Source organism: Camellia sinensis, unplaced genomic scaffold, assembly GCF_055761805.1.
Source record: "Camellia sinensis isolate YWXY unplaced genomic scaffold, ASM5576180v1 Unanchor3, whole genome shotgun sequence".
In the NCBI taxonomy this organism is placed as follows: domain Eukaryota; kingdom Viridiplantae; phylum Streptophyta; class Magnoliopsida; order Ericales; family Theaceae; genus Camellia; species Camellia sinensis.
Window position 1 is genome coordinate 19405619 of NW_028129178.1, and position 26195 is coordinate 19431813.

Below are 26195 nucleotides of genomic sequence, written 5' to 3' on the forward strand. Positions count from 1 at the left end.
CTTTCACATTGACTTCTGCCACAAAAACACTACTACCATACATTCAAAAACTTTTTTGTCTACCGATCTTGACTTCTGCTGATTTATCATTAATTTACGGTTGCACTTCATTAGGTATATATATTATATAGAGATTTAAGTTTAAATCTGTTAAAATTGATGTATAAAAAGAAATAGAGAATTGTATTATTGATTGATTGATGTATTGATTACAAGATTGTTTATTACAAATGGTGAGTGGCTCATTATATAGGAGAGGGTGAGTGTAGTAGGTGAGGAGTAGGTGAGGAGTAGGTGGTGGTAGGTGATGGTAAATTGGTGGGTAGGTAATGGTAAATTTTAACAGCCCCCCGCAAACTCAAGAAGGATAGAAACTAACCAACTTGAGTTTGGAGAGAGTAACAAAACAAGAAAATACATAAAAATAAAAAAGGATAGGAGACACTGTATGGTCGTGTCAGACCATTGGTGAAGACACTGGATGGTGGTGTCATAACGTTGTAGAGAACACTTTATGGTGGTGTCATAACGGTGTAGAGGACACTGGATGGCGGTGTCAGACCGATGTAGAAGACAGTTTATAGGGTCATGTCGGACCGTTGTAGCAGACAATGTTGTGATAGTTGTTGTGACAGTTTACGGAGTCTTGCTGGACCCTTGTAGAAACTAACCGAAATCAATGTCGGGACAGTTTACAGAGTCTTGTCGGACCCATGAAGGAGCTAACCGGAATCAATGTCGGGACAGTTTACAGAGTCTTGTCGGACCCTTGAAGAAGCTAACCGGAATCAATGTCGGGACAGTTTACAGAGTCTTGTCGGACCCATAAAGGAGCTAACCGGAATCAATGTCGGGACAGTTTACAGAGTCTTGTCGGACCCTCAAAAGGTGTGCCCAATCTATCAAAAGGCGTGCCATCAAAAGGCGTGCCCAATCCATAAAAAGGCGTGCCAGATATGATGGCTAGGCACGTGAGTGCCTTGGCTGGCGCGCCCGTTTGTCATCTGGCGTCAAGTGGCGCGCGATACGCGTGGCTGCCTCGGCTATTTAACCAAGACGGAGGCTGAGGCTGAGGCTGAGGCTGAGGCAGAAGCTGAGACAGAAAAACTGAGAGAAACCTCTGAAAAATTCTTCCTTTGCTGAGAGAGAAACTCTGTAATACGCTGTAACACTCTGTTGCCCAGAAAATGGCTTCGTCTTCCCGTGGGCTGCTCACTTTCTTTCCCGACCTCAATGAGTCAACAAGAGAGAGAACTGGTGCGGTGGCCAGTGAACCTCAACCAAACACCTCTGTGTTTGCTCCGTTGAACTTTCCGATGCGGTCGGTGGAGCAAAAAATGGCGGTGCAAACTGATATTGAGGCCAATCAGTATACTCTGAAGTCATGTATGGAAACCATGACTGCGGTCACAAACTTGTCGCACCGGCTGCAGAGCAGGACAAATGAGGTGCAACAGTTAAACTCCCAGCTGGCTCTGCTCCAACGCATGTATAAGGATGCGCGAGCAGAGATAAGTGTGCTAAAGGCAGAAAACAAGGAGCTGAAGCGGAAGGCCACCGTGATGTTTCGATTTGGAGGGCCGCCATATGCTGCAGTGGAGGAGCAGGGAGTAGTGATCGTGCCCAGTGGAGTAGGAAACACGGAGGCAACACCGTCAAGGGCCGCCCAGGACGGAGGCAAAAAGAAAAGACCGGCGGCAGAGTAGAGAAGAAGTGAGGTCGATGTATGGCCGCAGCAGAAAAGAAAACAAAGCTTTTGTTGTTGTTTGTTGGTTTTTTTTTTTTTTTTTTTTTTTTTTTTTTTTTTTTTTTTTTGTGTAGAAATGTGATGGGGGTTAATTCCCTGTCATGAATAAAACGATGTGTGGTGTGTTTTGGGTTATGATTTGTGTTTTTTTTTTTTTTTTTTTTTTTTTTTTTTAATAGATATGTGATAAAATAAATGAAATTATAAAATCAATGGGGAACAGGTTGGCAGAAGAAAAGTTTAAAGGAAATGATGGGAAATATTAAAAGAAATGTGGGAGAAATGATGAGTGTAATGTGATGATGAGAAAAGAAAATAAAAATCAGGAAGAGACATGCCACGTGAATTGAAGAATAAAAAAAAATAAAAAAAAGGAAAAGATTGAAAGATTAAAAAATCAGAGGTGCATGTGTGAGTGTGTGGGTCTCTTGTTTATATTAAAAAAACCAGAGGTGCATGTGTGAGTGTGTGGGTCTCTTGAGTGGAATGTTAGAGAGAGAAGAGTGAGTGCCCCCCATGTGGTTCAGCCGAGAGAGAGAGGAGGTGCTGCATGTGTATTTCTTTACATTTTCAACACTCAAAAGTTCCTGAAAATGTTTTTCTGGATCCCCACTCTCATCAAATTCTTTGCATCTTGTCGGGTGCACACCAACGGTACAGAAAAGCCTTGCATCTGTTTCTGCAATAGCAAGAGCTTCCTTTGATTCCTCAAGTGACCCGTCAGTGACGATGATTCGGTCAACACCAGCACTCCAAGCCCTAGTCAAAACTGCTGCAATATCAGGTATGTGGCATTGCTTGCCATTGTAGATACCTCTGAACATGTTATCTGTGAAGTTCACAGCTATGTCTATCATTCGAATTGTGATAATGGGCCATGGAGAGAGAGAGATTTGGGCAGAGAGTGTGTATCTGAGAGAGTAAGTCTTCAAATGTGTTGAGTATGAGGTCGTCAGCTCGAGGAACTTGATGTCTCCGGTCATGTAGAGTCGGATGTTTGGGTCATCGAGGTTGCCTCTTCGGCAGAAGCTCGGAAGATCTCGACGCCGGAGAACACCTTCCATGCCCGGCATTCGTGATGTCAGCGCATCCAACTCATTTTCTTGGAAAGGAAATTCTCCAGATTGAAGGAGGATGGGAAGGCAGAAGAAAAGCCAGAGAGAACAAGGGCGGATAGTACGGCAGCAAACGATGATGGACTTGAGCTCCTCGACTTGGGTTACGGTGCAGAGTTGCCATGGATCTGCGGAGTTTTTGACACGGTCAGCTTCGGTCTCCACAGCAGCCTTGTCGAAAAATCTAAACTTTTCAGTGTGCTTGAGCTTGCGGCTTCCTTTGATGTTACATTCCTCATCTGCAGTCTCATAAAGAAGAGACTTATCGTCAGGAACTTTTACAGTAGATGTTATTATGGACGCAACCACCACTTGGATAATCTGTGTCAAGGGATGTTGATGAATCGGAGGAGACGACTGCGGATGTGGTCGGTGACCAGGAAGGTGACGTGGAGTCCGGATAGGCATAGAAGTTTTGCTAGCTTCAGCATGGAGTTTACAGGCCCCTGTAAGGGTAGGAGGAATATGAGTACATGAGGAGGAGAATGGAGTGCCTGTTGGTGGTGTTGTTGAAGAATCTGCCATTGAAGAAGAAATTTTGGGTTTGTCCGGCGAGGTGATGACGAAGAGTGAAGGTATGTGTAGAAAATTCTTGTGGACTAGATGGAGGTCCGGCGGACGGCTAAGGTGAGGTTGCCGCCCGCCGGTGAAGCGAAAAATACTAGGTTCTAAACCCGCTCTGATACCATGTTAAAATTGATGTATAAAAAGAAATAGAGAATTGTATTATTGATTGATTGATGTATTGATTACAAGATTGTTTATTACAAATGGTGAGTGGCTCATTATATAGGAGAGGGTGAGTGTAGTAGGTGAGGAGTAGGTGAGGAGTAGGTGGTGGTAGGTGATGGTAAATTGGTGGGTAGGTAATGGTAAATTTTAACAAAATCTAACAGATGAGAACGAATTACTCAAGATTTTATGGTTACTAATGCAAGTCGACAGCGGGTTCAGGTTAATGTGTCGACACGAATATTTACGCGGTCAAATGTGTCCATTTTGGGTTTGGCGTGTTCAACCCAAACATGACCTATTTAATATTCGTGTTTTTGGGTCTTGTCATATTCAAGTTTGAGTCAAAAAATGATTAACCCTCACCCTCAGTTATTTGTACGATTCGAGTCGTGTTAACGAGTTACGTGCCCAATTTCCACCCCTAATTACAAGTATCTACTATTCTTCTTGTTATATTCTATATTTTCTTCCATCTCTATTCTCTTGATAGATTTCTTCTTTTCCTCACCATTTGTTCGTTGTATTTCACTTAAGTTCTTTCATTTTCTTCAAAATATTGCTCTACAATGATTATAGATCCAAAGCAAAAAATTTCTCTACGACGATCCAGATTATAGATCCATAGCAGGATGAACTGATTTCATTTCCTAGCAGGGAGCCAGAATTTTTGTCCAGTAGGGGCAAAACCTTTCCTAAAACTGTACTTTAAATTTTTATCGTAGTTGACAATAAAAACAAATAAATATTTTAGAGTGTCAAAGTTTTTCGTAATCTAAGCCCCAAATCCATCTATATCAATGTCTTGAATGACAGTTATGAAATTTTTCATAAATGTCTCAATCAATTCTTATTATATATTGCATGACTTGCAAGATTTTAATTACATGTAAACAAATTTCCTCAGATCAATTCACTCTAAAAATAAAAAATAAAAAAGATTACATGGATAGCAAGATTTAAATAACATGCAAACAAATATCGTCATACCCACCAACAAATTCACCTCAAAACTCAAACTATCTGCTCACCTCACTAAATTTATCCTCAAATCCAAACTTTCCAATACCTTTGAATTCACTTAAAAATCAAAATTACTAATACCCATCAATAAATTCATAACCAATATTTGGGTCAATGAGAGACTTAATATTTTTTAACAAAGCAATGAAAGTGTGTCACACCCAAGGTTTTAAAAAGTGGCCACAACCGTTACGTAACGCCGTTACGTAACGGTTGTGGTAGTTACCGCCACCCGTTACGGCCGTTTTTGCAGTGTGATTGAGATTCACAGGTGTATCGGCCATAGGGACTGCTATAACGGTCGTAACAGTGCCGTAACAGCCGTAACGGCCTGTTACGCACCGTTACGTAACGGTTTCGAATTGCTTCTTTCGAAAAAACACAACAAAAAAAAAAAAAAAAAAAATTGAAAATGGAGGAAGAGAGATAAAGAGAGAAGATGGAAGATGGAGGAACAAGAGATAGAGAAAGAGAACAGGGAAGATGAAGAACATGTTATTGGTTTGTTGAAATTGTAAGACCTATGCTATTCTATTCAGTTGCTATCACTCAACCATTTTGTTTGTGTGTCTATCTATATATTATTTGAAAATAATAATAATAATAATAAGTGTGGTCATTATCTATTTGGCTTGATTAATATATTTATATATATATTTAGACTTTTATTTATTCTCTTACTTTTGCCATTGTTTATCTTATACATAATAATTAGTGATTAATTTTTTGTATAATATAAAGTCATTAATTATTAAAATAAAATGTAAAAAACTCAGTTTATAGTGATTTAAAAATATGAAATATATTGGATCAAACTTAAAAATTTATAAAAATTGATCAATATTTATTTTAAAACCCAATAAATATGATCATGGAAAAAAAATGTGCGTATCGGTAAGTTTTTTTCAAATTGTGCGAAAAATAAAAAAATTCACGGTTCCGGTTACCGCAACCGTTACGCTACGGCCTTTACACCCCGCAACCGCAACCGCGCCACCGCCACCGTTACGGCGACTGCAACCGCTTTTCAGAACCTTGTTACCACCCTTTTGTCTTACCTTGACTACATAAAACCAAATCAAAGAAGAGAAATTCTGCTGGAAAAAGAAAGAGCAAAATATAGAGACGAAGAAAAAGAGAACTTGAAGAATCATCAATAATTCATCTTGTGATCATTCTAAGGTAAGTTTGAGCCCTAATTCTTGTAGTAAACTTATCTACCATCTAAGATTGAGAAGAAACTAAGATTTAGTTGAGTTGTCAATGAAGGAATGAGGAAAAGAATGGAAAAGATATGAATAGGATGAAGAACAAGATAGGTGGCTAAGGTTTTCACCATTTCAATCTTGATTTTGACATTCTTGATGCATTAGAAGTCTCATCTTCATTTGGTTTCTAAGAAGTTTTGTAAGTTTAATTTCATGTTTTGAATGCTTAAAATGAAAGGGTTTGAGTAAAATCTAGAGTTCATGAATTCTTGAAGAAATCTTGTGTTTTGATTCTTAAATCTTGAGAACAAAGTATGTTTTGATCTTGGAGCTTTAAAAGTGACCCTTTTTGCATGTTTTCCATTAAGTTTATCATGTTTTTCAATGAGTTTTCAAAGCCCCAAGTCATGAAAATGAAAAGAGCCAAGCAAGAACAAGTGTTGAATGTCGTACAGCACTGAAACAGCCACTTCCGCACGTGTGGCTAGACCTTCAAAACACCAATTTTGGGGCTGCACAAAACCGCACGTGCGGCTCTGAGCCCCGCACGTGCGGCACCCCCTGTTCAGCCCAATTTCAAATGGGCATGTCTCTCTCATCCAAACTCGGTTTTAAGAGATTCCTGAGTCTAAATTCAAGCCCCGGAAGTGTAGTTTCTAATGGTGGTGGTCTTACATCCAAATTCCAAGCATACAAAAAGATATATTTAAATAGTAAAGGTTGCTCGCTTTCTTCTTGACCATTTCATGCTAATACCTTTCCTAACGTAGTTTTCTTTCATTTCTTCCTATTTCCTTTAAGAATCTAAAAATGATATTTTTCAATACAAAACATATGAAATTGTTGTAGGGTACTTAGGGTCCTTCAAAGTGCGTCTTTGGCACACACTTTGCACTTGATTAACATTTAGATAAGACTTGAGTTGGAACTAGGAATCGTTTAGAAAATGTTTAGCTAACTTAGAACCCTTGAGTTAGTCTAAGAACTTGCAAGTCTATATGTTTTCGATGCCTTGTTTATGCTTTGTGTAGGTCAGGCATGTTGGAGGGGAAACCCATGTTCAAGAGCCATTTGTGAGTAGTAATGTAGTAAAGTTATGTTTGTTAAGCTATGATTTGAAATGCAAAACCTATGCCATGTTTACAAAAAATATGCTAATGTTTTATCATGAATGAACATCATATACTCTTGTATCATGCATAAAGATGACACCCTTGGATCATGTCCTAGTTATTGGGGGGATTATACCAATAACGTCTTCATGGCCGAGCACACCTTGCCACCTTCGTGTGGGTCTTGATGATCTTGTAATCCTTGGAATGTTCATCTATATATATCATGTTTGAAATTCAAGTCTTGAAGAATTATGCACATGTTAAGCTATGCTCAAGCTATGATTCTTGTAATATGTTTTATAAAGCATGTCGATATTCATTCATTTACCACTTTACTATATTACTATTCACTGGACAATGACTCACCCCTCTCTCTTATATACATGTAGGTGATGAAGAGCTTGATTATGAAGAGAAGCTTGATTAGAAGTCGGTTTTTTATACCTTGTTAGCTTTGCAAGGTTTTGTTGCAAGTGATGTACTTTGCTTTTGTTGTCTCAACCTTGTAATAATGCAAGATAATATTCTAAAAGGAATGTATGTTTTCATTTCATATAGTTATGCACTACTCTAAATAACTGTTTTAAATGGACTCAATATAAGAAACTAATGGCATCTACAATTGAAAATGAAAATTTTGCCCCAACTATCATTGGAGTCCAACTTGTTTTGAAAGTTAGGCCTTTGGTAGTCCACGACTACTAGCCGATTACTACACTATCCTGTTTAGGGCGGGATGGGATCGTGACAGAGTGAGACTTCAATGGGGTTCATAACATAGTTGGGGCAAAATCCAATGTAAAGTGGGGACATATTGTCTCACACAAGCTATTTTTTAATGCCATTGCAAGTGGCTACATTATTTTTTTTCCCCAGAACTCAATGGGAGCAATTGCCCCACTCGCCATAACGTTTCTCCTCCCTTGTTTCTTACCCTTAATCCATACTGTAGTGCCTTTAGCCCAACTTGTCTTTTTTCCCCAAATTCTCAACCCCAACATTTTCTCTTTTCCCCAAGGATGCAAAAGCAAGTTTAGTCCATCTTTTAAAGTTTTCTAGTTTTCTTCACAACTTTCAAACTTTTTTGCATATACGTAACTTTGTCAAAAATTTTACACCACATTGACAAGATGGTCGCCTTCAATCAACATGAAAAGTGTTCATTTTTCCACCACACCGACAAGATGGTCTTCTTCAATCAACATGAAAAGTGTTCCCCCTATTCAATGCTTTCGTAGAATTGAGAATTCCTAAATTCTCACACCAAGATTTCTGCCTCTAGAAGTATGCTGCATCCACCACAACTAAGAGTAGAAATTGATAAATAAGGTTTCCTGCCATCCTCATTCTTCTCATTTAAAAATTGAACTGCAATTAACTCAAACACCAATGAGGGCTCCATATATGCTCTACTCCATTCTAATTATTCATCTCTTTTTCAACTTGTCCTTGAGAAGCAAGAATGCCCGGAAAAAAACCATCATCAACCATTCCTAAAGAAGCACATGGCTAAATATTTCTTGTAAGTTCCACAATCTTTAACAAGCGTTCTGTCTAACAAAATTATCTATTCTGCTATAAAATCCAAAACAACACATCATTGTACTCTTTATCCATTGTAGAGACAAATTTCAATACGAAAAAAGGTTCGACATATTTCAAAATTCATGTCACAAACATCCACTATTTACTAAACAGTGTTGATTATGTGATAGCAGGTTCCTATTTCCAATCTGGATTCCAGATCGTTAATTACACACTTTATAAACAAGCGAAACCTCTAATTCATGAAGAACAGAAAATTTAACAAAGGGAGATTCAAACAGAAGAATTATCCTATTGAAATTCTGGGGATTTAGGTGGATGCATGAAATATAACTGTTGGGTTTGGAACCCTTTACCTACCACTGTATTATGTGCTAGTGTGTTGAGTGTTTGTTCAGTATTGAAATTTGTTGCTCTTCACTTATTGCCTCTGAAATTCTGTGGGTCTCTTTTCTTCTTTTTGATTGCTTTTGTTTCTCTTGCCTTTTCTTCTTGCTTCTAGTTTTCAATCTCTCGATTTATGATTCTCTTCTTTGTGTGATGGTCCTCATATTTAAAGAGGGCCATCTATGTGACAGGAGAATCTTATCTCCATTTTTAATCTAAAATTGTATGATAAAGTTGTTTGAATTCAAATGCAATGTTATCATAACAAATTTGGTTGGTCGTGTTGATCTCCTAGACTTTATCCCCCTGTAGTTTCCTTGCTATAGGCTCTACATATATCACCCTTTGATTGAGCGTATTGTCCTTGGAGTATTGTAGGCTCCACATGTCATTTGAAGATCTTGATTAACATCATTTAAATACGACATTATGGTACCTTATCATGTACTTCAACAAATCTCATATTGATCATTTTTAGAGTTGGCATCCTACAGCTCCTCCACTATAGGCTTTGTATGTGTTGTCATCTGATCGACCGTGTCATTTTGTATGGGTTCAAAGACTTTGAGTTTCAATGTTCTCATCATCCCCTTGAATTTGAAATCTTATCATAAATTTGGTTGAAACACTAAAATATTGCTTGCGCGCCCCGTTCTATCTAACCACTGCCTAATTATATTTATTAAATATAACAAAATTAAAACACTAAAATATTATACTTAATATTAATTTTTACTCATTTATTTTTCATCTTATATCTTATAATTCTCATAAGTATAAATCATTATTTCTAATATACCCTATATATAATTTTTATTAATATTATCATTCTTCAATTTACAAAATCAATCTGTCTCCCGCCCTGCCCCTACCACCCCCTGATTTTCCCCGTCCCCTATATGATACAGAGTGGGGGTGGGTTACTACAAACCTGCCCCAAACCTGACCCGTGACCATCCCTATAGATTAGAGTTGGGGCTAAGAAGCCTACAGAAAAAAAAAAAAAAAAAAAAAAAAAAAAAAAAAAGGTGACTATGAAATAAAGGTTGCAAAAGAAGTATTCTTTTGCAAATGATCTAGTGTAGAACTTATTCAAAGATCTATTAGAACAAAAGTTGATTGCTCTCCCATAATTGAAAAGACCACACTACGTAGGGAAAACAAATGATCGAACGTATTGCCCCTATCATCGTTTGACTAGCCATCCACTAAAGGAGTACTTGTTCTGAAAGATAAGATTCAAGAACTTCTTGATTTTGAGATCATTGAAATCCCTTCTCAAGAGAAGGCATCTGCTAACCCAGTCACTATTGATAATGGTGAAAAAGGATAATGCATCGTTTACCAATCAAAAGGCATGAAGAAAAGAAAAAATGTCGCAATGAAAGCTAGAAATGCTATTGCTTCTACAAGACATCGGAAATCGAAAGATTCCATGAAGCAAAAAAAGGCTAAAGTAAGCAGGAGGAAGGGAAAGACGAAATGTCGAAAGAAGAAAAAAGGGGAGAAATTTGTTCTTGATGAACAATTAGAACAAATTCCCCAGACCTAGTTAAACTTGAAGAATTCTTGCCTCCAGAACTTCAATCTTTGGAGTTGCAGGCATACTTCGATAAGAGGAAGGAAGAGAAAGCTACTTTGGCCCCTTGCCTAACCAACATTGTGTCAAGGGATGATGATGAAGATGGAGTTTGTTTAGAGGTTAAGGAAGGAGATTGCATCACATCTCCTATTTGTGTATACCTGATTCTCTAGAACATAAGCCGTCTTCGCCAGAGTATACACCAGCTTCGCCAAGGTATACACCAGAGGCCTTGAAGCATACTTTGACCTCCTTATGGTGTAAGTCTCCAAGGAGCAAAAAGATTCCTCCAAAATATTCTCAAGTACCACCAATGTACTATCAAAATACTCCAAAATATGTAAGGGGTACAAAACAAAGAGGTATTGGGTATGGGTCTAACATTGCTAACATTGAGCTTATGAAAAAGGCAACAAAAAGGTTGCATTTTGAGCATGATGAGGTGAATTGCATATGTAAGTCAGATGATGAAGCGTGGAAGCACTCGAACAAACAAGCAAAGTCATCTCAAATAAAAGACATCGATGAAGAATGGGAACTTGATTTTTCTCCTGTAAGCTCACCATACACATCAATAGCTAGAACTAGAACATATGATGGAGAAAGTGTGTCAATTGGCCACTTTGATTTTCCATGCAATGTCACTACCGTGGATATGAATTTTGAAGACGGAGAAGTACATATCAATAGCAATCCGGTTGATGACAAGAAAGCAAGGATTGAAGCCAAAAGGGAATCAAAAAATCGAGCAAAAGTAACGATTTCTTTAAAAGAGGAGGGGTTTGGAGACCATCAAAATCAGACTATTGAAACGAATCAAATTTTTGGACACCCTTTTCCCAATTGGGTTAAATGGGTCCAGTTCCCACAAGGATACTGTAAAAAATTGATGTATATTATTGATTGATGAATTGATATTTTTGATGTTTACAATGATTGATATATATAGAAGAGAAGAAGGTAGTAGGTGAAGGTAGGTGAAGATGTAGTAGGTGATGGTAGTAGGTAGTGGTAGGTGTAGTAGGTGTGGTAGGTGAAGGTAAATTCTAACAGCCCCCCGCAAACTCAAGGAGGATAGAAACTAACCAACTTGAGTTTGAAGAGAGGAACAAAACAAGAAAATACATAAAAATAAAAAGAGGATAGGTGACACTGTATGGTCGTGTCAGACCATGGGTGAAGACACTGGATGGTGGTGTCATAACGTTGTAGAGGACACTGTATGGGGGTGTCATAACGGTGTAGAAGACAGTTTATGGGGTCATGTCGGACCGTTGGAGAAGACAGTTTATGGGGTCATGTCGGACCGTTGTAGCAGACAATGTTGTGACAGTTGTTGTGACAGTTTACAGAGTCTTGTCGGACCCTTGTAGAAACTAACCGGAATCAATGTCGGGACAGTTTACAGAGTCTTGTCGGACCCTTGTAGAAACTAACCGGAATCTATGTCGGGACAGTTTACAGAGTCTTGTCGGACCCATAAAGGAGCTAACCGGAATCAATGTCGGGACAGTTTACAGAGTCTTGTCGGACCCTTGTAGAAACTAACCGGAATCTATGTCGGGACAGTTTACAGAGTCTTGTCGGACCCATAAAGGAGCTAACCGGTATCAAATGTCGGGACAGTTTACAGAGTCTTGTCGGACCCTTAAAAAGTCGCACCCTCAAAAGGTGTGCCCAATTCATAAAAAGGCGTGCCATCAAAAGGCGTGTCCACTTTATCAAAAGATGTGCCATGAAAAGGCGTGCCAGTTTGTCGGGCGTCAAAAGGCGCGCGATGCGCGTGGCTCGGCCCTGGCTATTTAAACCAAGGTTGAGGCTGAGGCTGAGGCAGACAAAAAACTTCTAAAAATCCTCTGAAAAAACGCTTCCTTTGCTGAGAGAGAAACTCTGTAATACTCTATAACGAGAGATATTCTGTAACACTCTGTTGCCCAGAAAATGGCCTCGTCTTCCCGGAGTCTGCTCACCCTCTTTCCCGACCTCAACGAGTCAACAAGAGAGAGAACTGGAGCGGTGGCACTGGAAACTCAACCAAGCGCCCCGAAGTTTGCTCCGTTGAACTTTCCGATGCGGTCGGTGGAGCAAAGAATGGCAGTGCAGTCGGATGTGGAGGCCAATCAGTATACTTTGAAGTCATGTGTGGAAACCATGACTGCGGTGACAAACTTGTCGAACCGGCTGCAGAGTAGGACAAATGAGGTGCAGCATTTGAACGGCCAACTGGCTCTGCTCCAACGCATGTATAAGGATGCGCGAGCAGAGATAAGTGTGTTGAAAGCAGAAAATAAGGAGCTGAAGCGGAAGGCCACTGTGATGTTCCGATTTGGAGGTCCGCCATATGCTGCAGTGGAGGAGTATGGAGTAGTGATAGTGCCCAGTGGAGTGGGAAACACGGAGGCAACACCGTCAAGGGTCGCCCAGGACGGAGGCAAGAAGAAAAGACCGGCGGAATAGTCGAAGAAGTGAGGTCGGTTGGTGGCCGGCTGCAGAAAAGAAAACAAAGTTGTTGTTGTTGTTTTTTTTTTTTTTTTTTTTGTAAAATTGTGATCGGGGTTGATCCCTGAGATGAATAAAATATGATTTAGTGTGAAAAGCTATATGGTATGAATGGAATTGAAAAAAGATTAAAAATAATGTGAAAGAAAAAAGAAAGTAAAAATAATGAAAATATATTTGAAATCAAAAATGAAAGATGGGAGAAATAAGGAAAGTGATTTGGAGAAAAGAAATAAAAATAACGGAGTTTGAAATCAAACGGAGGAGGGATGATGATTTTTGTTTTGTTTTTTTTTTTTTTTTTTAATATAATAAAAAGATATATATATATATATATAATAAAGAAAGTGTGAGATAATGATGTTGTCCCTGCAGTGGGCTCTATGGGTATTATATAATATAATAAAAAGATATATATATATATAATAAAGAAAGTGTGAGATAATGATGTTGTCCCTGCAGTGGGCTCTATGGGTATTCAACTCCCACGTGACCAAAGAAAAAACACAGCTGTAAGCAACACTAAAAGACATTGGGTATAGAGAAAGATGTTCTCTTTTGTCTGTTTCTGTCCCCACCATCATCATAAAAGAAACAGAGAGTAGAGTGCCATAGCACTTCAACATATGAATGAATCATTTTAACGTGTTCTGTGAACTTCAATGGAGAACAGTGAGCTCAGTTTGATGGACCCATAGTATTCTGCAGCTTCTCGTTGGTGGAACAACCGCTGGAGACACCCAGATTCTGCTGCGAATTGAGGAGGCCCAAGTCAGAGAAGAAGATGGAGAACAACAAGAGCAGTAGCAGCAGCACCGAGGGCGGCGGCGCTGAGGAGCAGAACCACCGTACGCCGCTGGCAAGGGTGGTTTCCGATTGTGCGAAGCGGTGGTTCCAAAACACCCTCAAGGATGCCAAGGAGGGAAGAATTTGGATGACAAGAGCTTCTAGAATTAGATCCTCAGTTTGGAAAGTAAGCAATAAACGCCCAGGTTACAATGTAAGTGATTCTGATTCAGATGAGCCAGAGGGAAACTCCTGATTAGACCAACTTGGCATTTCCATCTAATACAATGGTGGTGTGTTTTAAGGAGGTGCCGAGAGGGAGAGGGAGGTTTGAATTGGTTGAGATCCGGCGGGCGGTCAAGGCAAGGTTGCCGCCCGCCGGAAGGCGAAGAACACCAAGATCTTTAACCTATAGCTCTGATACCATGTAAAAAATTGATGTATATTATTGATTGATGAATTGATATTTTTGATGTTTACAATGATTGATATATATAGAAGAGAAGAAGGTAGTAGGTGAAGGTAGGTGAAGATGTAGTAGGTGATGGTAGTAGGTAGTGGTAGGTGTAGTAGGTGTGGTAGGTGAAGGTAAATTCTAACAGATACACAGTACCTCGTTTTCCCTTGTATAATGGGGTAGGTTGTCCAAGGTGCCATTTAGTTCGTTTCCTTGCACAATGTACAACATAGTGAAAAGCCAAACATTGCTCTTACGGCAGTTTGTCCTCTCTATCAACAGATGAGCAACAGATTGGCAATGTAGCCTACCACCCAATTCAATCCCTAATTGGGACACCATGTCTGATCAATTTTATAGGAGGTTTTATAGACCAAGGCCAGTGGAAATTGAAATGTTGGAACCTTTGGAAGATGAAGGAACGTCTGTTCAAACATGATTTCATAGAAGGTGAGGCACAATTGAGGGAAAGATTGAAATTGTTCTTGATCTCGTGAAATGGGCACTTAGAAACCAAGGGATTTGTTCCTTCCATGGGTGGAACTGTGAGAACCAAAGAATGCACAGCATTCATTCATCTAATTATGATAGAAAATATCTTCATTCATTGGCCTAATGCATATTATATGCTTGTTATGTTAGGAATAGGGTTTTGAAGTGCTTAAGTAGGAAACCTTAGAAATTTGAAGAACTTGAACATGGAAACTAGGCAACAATGTAGGGTTAGGGAACTTGCTTGAATTGAATTTTTGAAGGACTAGATAACTTAGAAAACCTTAAGTGAGGAGCTTAAAGAACTTGTTTAATAAGTAGAGCCTAATGAGTGCCAAATCAAAAATTAAGTAGGATTAGCAAAAAAACTAATCAAGATTAGCTTAAAGCCTAAGCAAGGTTAATTAGGCTAACCAAGATTAAGACTTAACTGAGATTAATTAGAACTAAGCCTAGTTAATTAGCCTAACGGAGTAATTAGCAAATTAATATAATTATATCCTACAAATTTAGAAGAATTGAGAGAGTTGGAGAAATGTAGAAAAATTGGTGTTCTTGAACTCAAAGAAGGAAGAACAAGAGAAAAAGAAGAGAAAAAGGGGGAAAATCCAAGAAATCCAAGAATTCAAGCCTAGAAATCCCAAGAAAATCATCACAAGGTAGGAAACTCAATCCCCTTCCATAATTTCATATCAAAACCTAGCTAAAAATTGATTAGAAACAAGTTTTGGATGATTGAAATGAAAAGAAAATAGGAAAGTTTGAAAACAAGAAAAAGGTTTGAAGAATTCATTGAAAATCAAGTTTTGAATTGGTTTTAAGTTAGATTTGAGCTATACAATTGATATGCTACAATCCTAGACCATTTACTTGTGATTAGGAAACCTTAGAACTTGGTTTGAAGGATTGAAAATGTAGGAACAAAAAGAAGAAAAGAAAAGTTAGGAAACAAGAATTAAAGTATGCTTTTCATGTAGTTTGATCTTCAAATTCTTGCAAATAAAGGAGTTTCTATGTATCTAGCTCCATATTTACATGTTTTTGGTCATTATATACCATGTTTTAAGGTTTAGAAGCAAAGAAAACCAAATTGGAAGGTTTAAGAACATGTAGAACAGTCCCAGCCCCAACCTGGGCTTGCTGTCCACTTGAGCCGCCTTCATCAGGCGCACGAGCGTGCAGAATGCATTTTGCCTGTCCTGACCCACTGCATAAGCGGCCAACATGGACGCACGTGCGGCCAGCCCTGTTCAGCTTATACCTTGCAACTTCAAATAAGCATATCTCTTTCATCTGAAGTTGGTTTTATGTGATTCTTAAGTCTAAATTCAAGCCCCGGAAATCTAGTTTCCAATGATGATGGTCTCACATCCAAATTCAAAGTATACAAATATATATGCCTAAATAAGCGAAGGCTGCTCACTTTCGTCCTAACCGTTTCATGCTGATTCCTCTCCTAACTTAGTTTCCTTCCACTTCTTGCTATTTCCTTAAACCTTAAATATGTAAATATGGTATTTCCCAATGTAAAGCATATGAAATTGTTGTAGGGTATATGCACATTTAGTACATGATTAACATTTATAAGAGACTTGAGATAGAGCTGATTCTTTAGAAAATGCTAAGCTAAAGCAAAACGCTTGAACTGACTTGAGAACTTGCAAGTTAAGTTAAGAAAGAAAAACTAAAACTAAGTTAGTTCGATTGTTAAACGCTTGTTACAACAGTGTTTGTATTTTATTGTGTATGTCAAGGTCGTTAAGGAGTTCTATCGAGCGCGAGCCATCTATGAGTAATATCTTTGTAAAGTTATGTTTGAAAATATATTTTGGCAATGCTTTGAGAACGATGTTTTCTGAAATCTTATTTTATATGAATGAATGAATGTTCCATGTTGCGATGAATCTAGTAGTGGCATCCTTTAGTGAGTCCTAGCCATTAGAGGACGTTTATCTATGCGTCATGGCATTTGTTGAGATCTCTTTTTGACAACCATGTATGGTTGGATGTGTTACTCTATTGGATGTACCATGTTATCACATTTTTTAGTATATCTTATGAAATGTTTAAACGCTTTTGGAATTGTGAATTGGAATGGATCTTTTGTAAATGATTGGAACTCATTCATCTATCCCTTTACTTTGGTATTATTCACCGGGCTTGGCTCATTCCTTTTATATATATATGTAGGTGATCAGGAGGAAGAATGCCAGTAGAGGATGTGATCATGTTATGAGAAGTCTTTTCTTTTATTTCCTTCTTTTGTTTATGTTGTCTCTTCTTTTTGGGATGTAAGTTTTTGAGGGACGAGTTTGTATGTAACAAATTTTGTACCTCTGGATGTAAGTGCTGTACTATCCCTTTGTTTATGTACATAATGTAAATTATTTTGAAGATAATCAATGAAAGGTTGTATGTTCATTCCATAATCCGTATGCACTACTCTATGGACTTAATGGATTAATGAATATTCCGCTGTTTGACCCTATATATATTCTAGTCCTTTTGTGATTTGTTAAGGCAAGTCTTTGGTAATCAGGGATTACTGGTTGATCACCACTGCAGCCTATAGGGGCGAGTTGGGGTTGTGACAGGAACAAATACCTTTTCCTGAGGGATAAAAACTTTCAAATTTTGTCCTCTATGAGGAGCATGGAAATCCTGAAAAGCACATTTAAGAATTTGTTGGGGTTACATTTGCACCGGTTGCTAAATTGACCATTGTTCGTTTGCTTATTTCCTTGGCTACCTCTTCTTCTTGGCCCCTTCATCAACTAGATGTCAAGAATGCTTTTCTACATGAGGACTTACTTGAGACAATCTACATGGATCCTCCACCCAGGTTTCGGGCTGAGGGGGAGTATGTTGGCAAGGTCTGTCATCTGCGTAAGTCTCTCTATGGCTTGAAGCAATCTCCTCGTTCATGGTTCCACCGTTTCAGCTCTGTTATCTTATCCATGGATTTTATTCAATGTCACTCCGATCATACATGCTTTATTCGTCGTCAACCCAATGGTCGATGTATTATTTTGCTAGTCTATGTGGATGATATCATCCTTACAGGAGATGACTCCATTGGTATTGCTAAGGTAAAACACGAGCTTAGTCGAGTATTTGACATCAAGGACTTAGATCCTCTCAAATATTTCTTGGGGATTGAAGTAGCTCGTTCTCGCAGTGGGATATCATTGTCCCAACAGAAATATACTTTGGATCTTCTTCGGGACACCGGTATAATGGGGTGCAAGCCAGCATCTACTCCTATGGATCCAAATCTGAAACTTTCGGCTGAGTCTGGTGAGTTGCTTTCTGATCCATCTCGCTACCAGAGATTGGTAGGACGTTTGATCTATTTGACTAATACAGGACCAGATTTGACATTTGCTGTGAGTGGTTAGTCAGTTTATGCATTCACCTCGTACTGCTCACATTGATGCCGTTCACCACATCTTCAGATATCTCAAGTCATGTCCAGGTTTGGGTTTATTCTTCAGTGGTGGAATTCATACAGGATTATCCTGTTTTACTGATGCAGACTATGCAGGTTCATTGACTGACAGACGTTCCACTTCTGGGGTATGCACTTTCCTTGGTGCCCATCTTCTGTCATGGAAAAGCAAAAAACAAGCGATTGTTTCTCGATCATCTGCTGAAGCTAAGTACCAAGCCATGATTCATGGGACATGTGAGTTACTATGGCTTCAGTCCATTCTTACTGTGTTAGGCTTTGAGGAGAATAAGTCCTCCAAGATATTTTGTGACAATAAGTCTGCCATCTTACTTGCTTCTAACTTTGTGCTTCATGAGCGTACTAAGTATATTGAAGTTGATATTCATTTCATCCGGGAAAAGGTTCGAGCTGGCATTGTATGTCCCTCGTTTGTTCCATCTTCTGATCAGACTGCCGACATCTTCGCCAAATCTATCGAACCATCCATACTTCAATCTTCCATTGACAAGCTGGGTTTAATTTAACATCTTTGATCCAGCTTGAGAGGGAGTGTTGGAATACAGAATATTGTATATTTAGGAGATCCCATGACTTCTATAAATTACGGTTATTTAGGGATTTGATGTAATTATTTAATTTTTTTTCCTGTGTATCTTATATTGATTATAAATAGACATGGTCTCACCTAAATTAGGGCAAACCAATATTGTACAACTCTCTTCTATTACAAAAGGAACACTAAACTACCCTTAAGAAAGATAGAGAATAACAGAAATATAAAACAAATATAAAATACATATTCACAGACAGCAACCTCGTTTTAAGGCTAAAGCCACCAAGTGACAAAAATCCTCGTGAAAGGATTAGAGCCAATAGAGATAAAAGGTCATTAATATGCTTTTCATGTCCAAAATTTTGAATTGTCCAAATTTATGTTCTATAAGAAGGGATCTTGTCCATAAGTAATCCATGTGATTTTATGGGTTTTAATACAAGTCTTTTGATGTCCATTATGTTCCATAAGAAGGGATCTTGTCCAAAAGTAATACATGGAATGGGATTTTAGGGGCTTTAATGCATGTCCTTTGATGTCCAGAATTTTGGATTGTTAAATTTAGGTTCCATAAGAAGGGATCTTGTCCAAAAGTAATACATGGGATTTTATGGGCTTTAATGCAGGTCTAAAATTAAGATTCAAAGTCCAACTTTCAAAATTTAGATCCAATTAAAAAAATTCCTCATAAAAGGATAAGCAATTGGAGATAAAAGCTTCATTGATACACTTTTTTGTGTAGAATTTTGAATGTCATAATTGTCAAAATTCATGTTCCGTAAGGATGGTCCTTGTTGAATGATACATGAGGCCTTATGTTCATCTGTCTATTAAGATACATACGTATAACCAAAAAAAAACGATATACCTGAAATAATTTGAAGGCCAGTGCAAATAAGGAATGGTTCCTACAAAATACATAAGAAGACATGAAATAAAGAAGCAAATTGTTTTTCATTTTTGTTTGAAAAAAAAGGAAGCAGTGTGAGGCCCCACTGTTGAAGGGAAGCAAGGTGGTTGGGAATTGAACACCAACTAAAGGATAGATGGAAATCTTGTTAGCATATTATATTAAGTGTTAGCATATTATATTAGCCGAAAGGTACACTAGGGTCTGTCTGTAATCACTGTAATCATTTTATGCACTCAGGGATAGCACTCAGGGATCATCTTGTAATTGCATTTCTTGTAAACCCTAATCTTCTTTTATAAATAGGGGGTGATATTCTATCATTCCCCAAGCTGGTTACCCAAGCTTCATGGTATCAGAGCTACACCTCTAGGGTTAGGGTTCAAAACGTACCTAGTTGGATCATCTGCTGGGTTGATCTCCTCCAGCCGTCCTCTGTATCGTCTTCGTCCCTCAGCTCGTCTGCTTCGCCTCAGCCCGTCGATCTCCTCCAGCCGCCATCGCCCTCGTCTGCTTCGTCTGCTCGTCTGCTTCGCCTCAGCCCGTCGATCTCCTCCAGCCGTCATCGCCCTCGTCTGCTTCGTCTGCTCGTCAGCTTCGCCTCAGCCCGTCGATCTCCTCCAGCCATCATCGCCCTCGTCGTCCTCATCTCCCTCGTCTTCGTCACTCTGGTATCTCATATATAAATATATATATATATATGCTGATATATATAAATATAACCTGATATAGATATTTATATATATAAATACATGTATATATAAATAAATCAATATATATATATAAAACAAAAAAAACAAAAAAAAAACAACCAAAAAAAAAAAAATGGTTTCTTAATTTTTGTTATGTCTTTATAGTAGTCATTGTGTCTGTTATCTCACTACCACCTTCCGGGTTTGTGATTGTCACTAGTTTTGTTGCGGGTTCGGTAGTATTGTATCCATGACAGATTCCACCAGTGTGTCCCCTTCTTCTCAAACACCAAAGAGTGAGAGTCCCATTCTACCTACTACCATGACTGAGAACCCCAACCCTAGTCTGAAAATCACCACCTCTCTATTTAATGGTCAAAACTACCTAGCATGGTCTCAAAGTTTGACTTTGTTTTTGAAAAGCAGAGGGAAGATGGGGTATGTTGATGGCAGGATACAGGCACCTAGTACCACTGACTCAGGTTATGACCAATGGGAGATTACCAACTCTTTGATTATGAGTTGGCCTATCCATTCGATGGTTCCAGAACTTGGTGAGGGCTACTTGTCTATGGAGACCGCCCAGGACGTTTGGGAGGCTGTGGCTGTTACCTATTCCCGCAAAGGAAATTTTTCACAGGCATTTGAGTTGCGCCGCTCTATTGAGAGCTCACTTCAGGGGGAGCAAACTGTTCTTCAGTACTTCACTTTCCTCACCAACGGCTGGAAACGCCTTGACCACCTGGAAGACTATAAGCCCGTTTGCCCTACTGATTCTATCGGGTACAAAAAGTTCATCGCACGGGAACGGGTCTTTAAATTTTTGGCCGGCCTCAATGTGGAGTATGATCCAGTTAGGGGTCGAGTTCTGAGTATGGATACTCTTCCTTCACTTCAGGAGGCATTTGCCTATGTACAAAATGAGGAGAGTCGCCGGTCTGCCATGATGTCCCCTGTCTCTACTGACCGTTCCGCATTACTGTCTACTCCTCGAGATGGCCTCAGCCTGCCTCCTCCGTCTGCTAATAAGGAGTCTGTATTCTGTGATTATTGCAAGAAGCCGCGGCATACTCGTGAGACGTGTTGGAAGCTTCATGGGACTCCATCCGGGGGTCGAGGTGATCGGTCTGGTTCTCGAGGAGGTCGGTCAGGCCAATCTAGAGGACGTGGTTCCTATTCCCGGGCTCATCAGTCTAGTGCCGTTGATACCCTTGAGTCTAATTCTACTTCTGTTACCCAAACTTCTGATACTGAGCTGGAGGATGCTTTGCGCCAATTGTTGGACCGCCGATCTTCTACTGCTCTCAGTACCGCTTCCTCGTCCTTTGCCCGCTCAGGTAACTTAGCATCTTCTCCTTGTGCTTTCCTGTGTCATACATCCTTGCCTTGGATTATTGATTCTGGTGCCTCAGATCATATGTCTGGCTCCTCTGATCTTTTCTCTGTCTATAAGCCCTCTTCAGGTCAGGACAAAGTTAGGATTGCCGATGGTACTGTTTCTTCCATTTTTGGAAAAGGTTTAGTCCACGTCACTCCTACCATACATCTATCTTCTGTTCTCCATGTTCCCAAGTTTTCTGTTAATCTGTTATCCTTAAGTCGTCTTACCCAAGATTTGAATTGTAGTGTGACGTTTTTTCCTGATCATTGTCTTTTTCAGGACCTTGTCACGGGGAGGACGATTGGCAGTGGTAGTGCAGAAAATAGTCTCTACTTCCTAGATCAACCGGACAAACTTGCTTATTCTTCCACCACGTCTTCTACTACCCCCGCTGATTTATGGCTGTGGCATCGGCGTCTTGGGCATCCCTCATTTCATTTACTTAAGCATTTATTTCCTTCTAGTTTCGCAAATCATCATGTGTCTGACTTTCTTTGTGAGTCTTGTCAACTTGGAAAACAACATAGAGCTTCTTTTGCTCCCAGTTTGAATAAAAGCTTCGTTCCTTTTTCATTAATACATTCTGATGTTTGGGGTCCCTCTCGTGTTCTGTCTGTGAAAGGTCATCGCTGGTTTGTTACATTTATTGATGATTTCTCTCATGCTACTTGGGTGTATCTCATGAAAGATAAGAGTGAGGTTTTCTCTGTGTTTCGCACTTTTCATAAGATGATTTGTACTCAGTTTGGGGCCACTATCAAAATATTTCGTTCTGATAATGGCGGGGAATACATAGCTTCTGGGTTAGGACAATATTTCTCTGCTCATGGCATTATCCATCAGACCTCTTGCACCAATACCCCTCAACAAAATGGGGTGGCCGAACGCAAGAATCGGCACCTTCTTGACATGGCTCGGTGCATGTGTTTTTTTATGAATGTACCTCGGCCCTATTGGGGCGACGCTATTCTCACCGCTGCCTATCTTATTAATCGTCTCCCTACCCAGGTCTTGGACAAACAGGCTCCACTTCACGTCCTCCTCGGTTCTCCGTCCTTGTTTTCTATTCCTCCCAAAATATTTGGTTGTGTCTGTTTTGTCCATAATCACTCTCCCTCTCGTGGTAAGTTGGAGCCTCGCTCCCTCAAGTGTGTTTTCCTTGGTTACTCTCCTACTCAAAAGGGGTATAAATGTTACCACCCTTCTTCTCGTAAGTGGTTTGTGTCCATGGATGTCACTTTCTTTGAATCCCAGTCCTATTTCTTGTCCTCTCCGGTGTCACCGTCCTCATTTCCGGGGGAGCCTTGGTGTGAAGTGAGTCCTGTGCCTCCTATGGTGGAACCAGTTGTTCTTGCACCACCCTCTACTACTGTGCTTCCTATGGTGGAACCAGTTGTTCTTGAACCCCCCTCTTCTACTGGGACTATAGAACCCACTGTCACCAAGAATACGGACGGGCATGTTTATGTCTGGGACATAGACAGAAAACAAGTTAACTGGATACACGGGACCGTTTCTGCTACCCCACTGCCATCTCCTGCTTCTGATGAGAGTCGAGGTAACTTTGAATCTCTCGAGTCCATTGATCTTGATGTTCCTATTGCCAAGAGGAAGGGTGTGAGATCTTGTACTCAACATCCTATCTCACAGTTTGTATCATACTCTCATTTGTCATCCTCATATAGAGCGTTTGTGTCCAATATTTCCTCTGTTAGCATTCCTAACCATTTTCAGGATGCTCTTGCTACCTCTGAATGGAAACTAGCCATGATTGAGGAAATGAAAGCACTTAGGAAGAATGGCACTTGGGAATTGACTGAGTTACCTCCGGACAAACGACCTGTGGGATGTAAATGGGTATATACTGTGAAACACAAAGCAGATGGGTCTATTGAGCGTTACAAGGCAAGACTTGTGGCAAAAGGGTTTACTCAGACATATGGCATTGATTATCAGGAGACCTTCGCACCCGTGGCTAAAATGAATTCAGTCAGAATACTTCTCTCTCTAGCAGCTAATCTAGATTGGCCGCTTTATCAGTTTGATGTCAAGAATGCTTTTCTCCATGGTGACCTCGAAGAAGAAGTATATATGGACATTCCTCCGGGTTTTGAGGATCATCAAACAGAAGGCAAAGTATGCAAACTTCGGAAGTCATTATATGGTCTCAAACAGTCTCCAAGGGCTTGGTTTGAGAGATTCACTCATGCTATGATTAAATATGACTTCAAACAAAGTCAGGCAGATCACACAATGTTTGTGAAGCATTCCTCACACGGTAAGACTACAGCACTTATTGTTTATGTAGATGACATAGTTCTTACAGGCAATGATAGTGGGGAAATACCTCTGTTGAAGAAATATTTAGCTAAAGAGTTTGAAATCAAAGACTTGGGCAGTTTGAAGTATTTTCTGGGAATTGAAGTTGCTCGCTCTAAGGATGGGATATTTATCTCACAGAGAAAATATGTGCTTGACCTGTTGAAGGAAACTGGGATGCTTGGCTGCAAGGCATGTGCCACCCCCCTGGAACCCAATCAGAAATTAGGGGATGATGAAGGAGGAGAAGTTGTGGATAGGGAGAGCTATCAACGATTAGTGGGTAAGCTCATTTACCTATCTCACTCCCGTCCTGATATTGCTGTTGCTGTCAGTATAGTTAGTCAGTTTATGCATGCTCCTCATCAGATTCACCTTGAGGCTGTCATGAGAATCTTGAGGTATTTGAAGTCTGCTCCTGGTAAGGGTCTGTATTTTTCAAAGTATGATCATCTTCGTGTAGAAGCCTATACAGATGCTGACTGGGCTGGGTCAGTAACTGATAGGAGATCAACTTCAGGGTATTGCACATTTGTTGGCTGCAACCTAGTTACTTGGAGAAGTAAGAAACAGAATGTGGTTGCCAGGTCCAGCGCAGAAGCTGAGTTTAGAGCTATGGCACAAGGTGTGTGTGAACTTTTATGGATCAAATTATTGTTGCGTGATCTAGGTATTGATCAGACGGACTCCATGCGGTTATACTGTGATAATAAGGCCGCCATCAACATCGCTCACAATCCAGTTCAACATGACAGGACAAAACATGTTGAGATTGATCGCCACTTCATTAAGGAGAAACTCACTAGTGGTATCATTTGTACTCCCTTTGTCCAGTCTGGTGAACAACTTGCTGACATTCTCACCAAGGGAATTGGGAATAAACCATTTCATGACATCGTAGGCAAGCTGGGCATGAGAGATATCTTCGCACCAGCTTGAGGGGGAGTGTTAGCATATTATATTAAGTGTTAGCATATTATATTAGCCGAAAGGTACACTAGGGTCTGTCTGTAATCACTGTAATCATTTTATGCACTCAGGGATAGCACTCAGGGATCATCTTGTAATTGCATTTCTTGTAAACCCTAATCTTCTTTTATAAATAGGGGGTGATATTCTATCATTACCCAAGCTGGTTACCCAAGCTTCAAATCTGTCATTCAACAGCATATTCAAAGGGGAAAAAAAAAAAAAAAACCATTTAAATTCTTTGGACCTTACCCAAGCCTATAAAATAAAATAAAAGGCCCAAGAAATATGTCCACATAAAAATTCATGATCTAAAGGTGATCTGGCAAAGAAAAAACAGAGGCAAATTGTCGTGATTCACATAGTTAAAATTCACTTTTACAAATCACGCGGGGAAATTTGTTTGCAAACATAAATTCTGATCTGCTGGAAAGACGGGGCAGGTTTGCTAAAAGTACAAAAATGCAAGGGTTATATATATACGCTATTGTCACCCCAAACAAAGGGGTAGGGAGGGGGGCAAAATAAGACATTCAGTTACTGTTAGATACAACAAATAAGGTTGCATCCAGTTGCAACAAGAGAAAGCAAAGACAAAGCAATAAAGTCAAAAGAGTCTGCTTTGAAAAGACAGAATATATGAAAAGGATCGCATGCAGTGTTGTGTTCAGAAAAAAAAATCTCAGGTCACAACATGGAAGTGAGGATCTGGAAGAGATGGTTGATATTGGGTCAACTATGGCACTGACTGAGGGTTTTCTGTTAAGGAAAAAAAAGTATTTTATAAAAAATAAATAAATAAATAAAAAGGAAATACAAAGGAAGAATAGGTTAAGAAGTCATATTGATGTACTGGAAAGGTGGGTCTATCATCAAATAGACCCACTAGGAAAAGTAAGCCTAATAGACAAATAAAATGCTTTCATGTTAACATTCTTGGCTAACACAATAAAAGGCTTTGTTGGAACTAGGGCTGCAAATGAATCGAGCTGGTCATGAACAAGCTCGGCTCGGCTTGGTTCGTTTAGTAAATGAGCCAAGCTCGAGCTCGACTATTTGGCTCGTTTAGTAAACGAGCAGAGCTCGAGCTCGCATAAGCTCAGTTCGTTTATCTTTATTTAAATTATATAATAAATATATTATTTATATATTAAATAATATATAAATATATATATAAATAATAATATAAATACATTATTTATGTATTAAATAATATAAATAATATTTTTTTA

The 26195-nt window shown here is 39.3% G+C and overlaps 1 protein-coding gene across 6 annotated transcripts in view; it reads right to left on the reverse strand.

Annotated features, from left to right (window-relative positions):
• Positions 1–26195, reverse strand: part of LOC145816230 (phosphatidate phosphatase PAH2-like) — a 58378-nt gene that overhangs the window by 16861 nt on the left and 15322 nt on the right. For 2 of the 6 annotated variants that reach the window (XM_082912542.1, XM_082912541.1), the window contains one exon: positions 19561–19600. The exons of the other annotated variants lie outside the window; for them this stretch is intronic. In XM_082912542.1, the coding sequence (XP_082768668.1) occupies positions 19561–19600 (40 nt within the window). The remainder of the gene's footprint in view (positions 1–19560; positions 19601–26195) is intronic. 6 annotated transcript variants of the gene reach the window in all.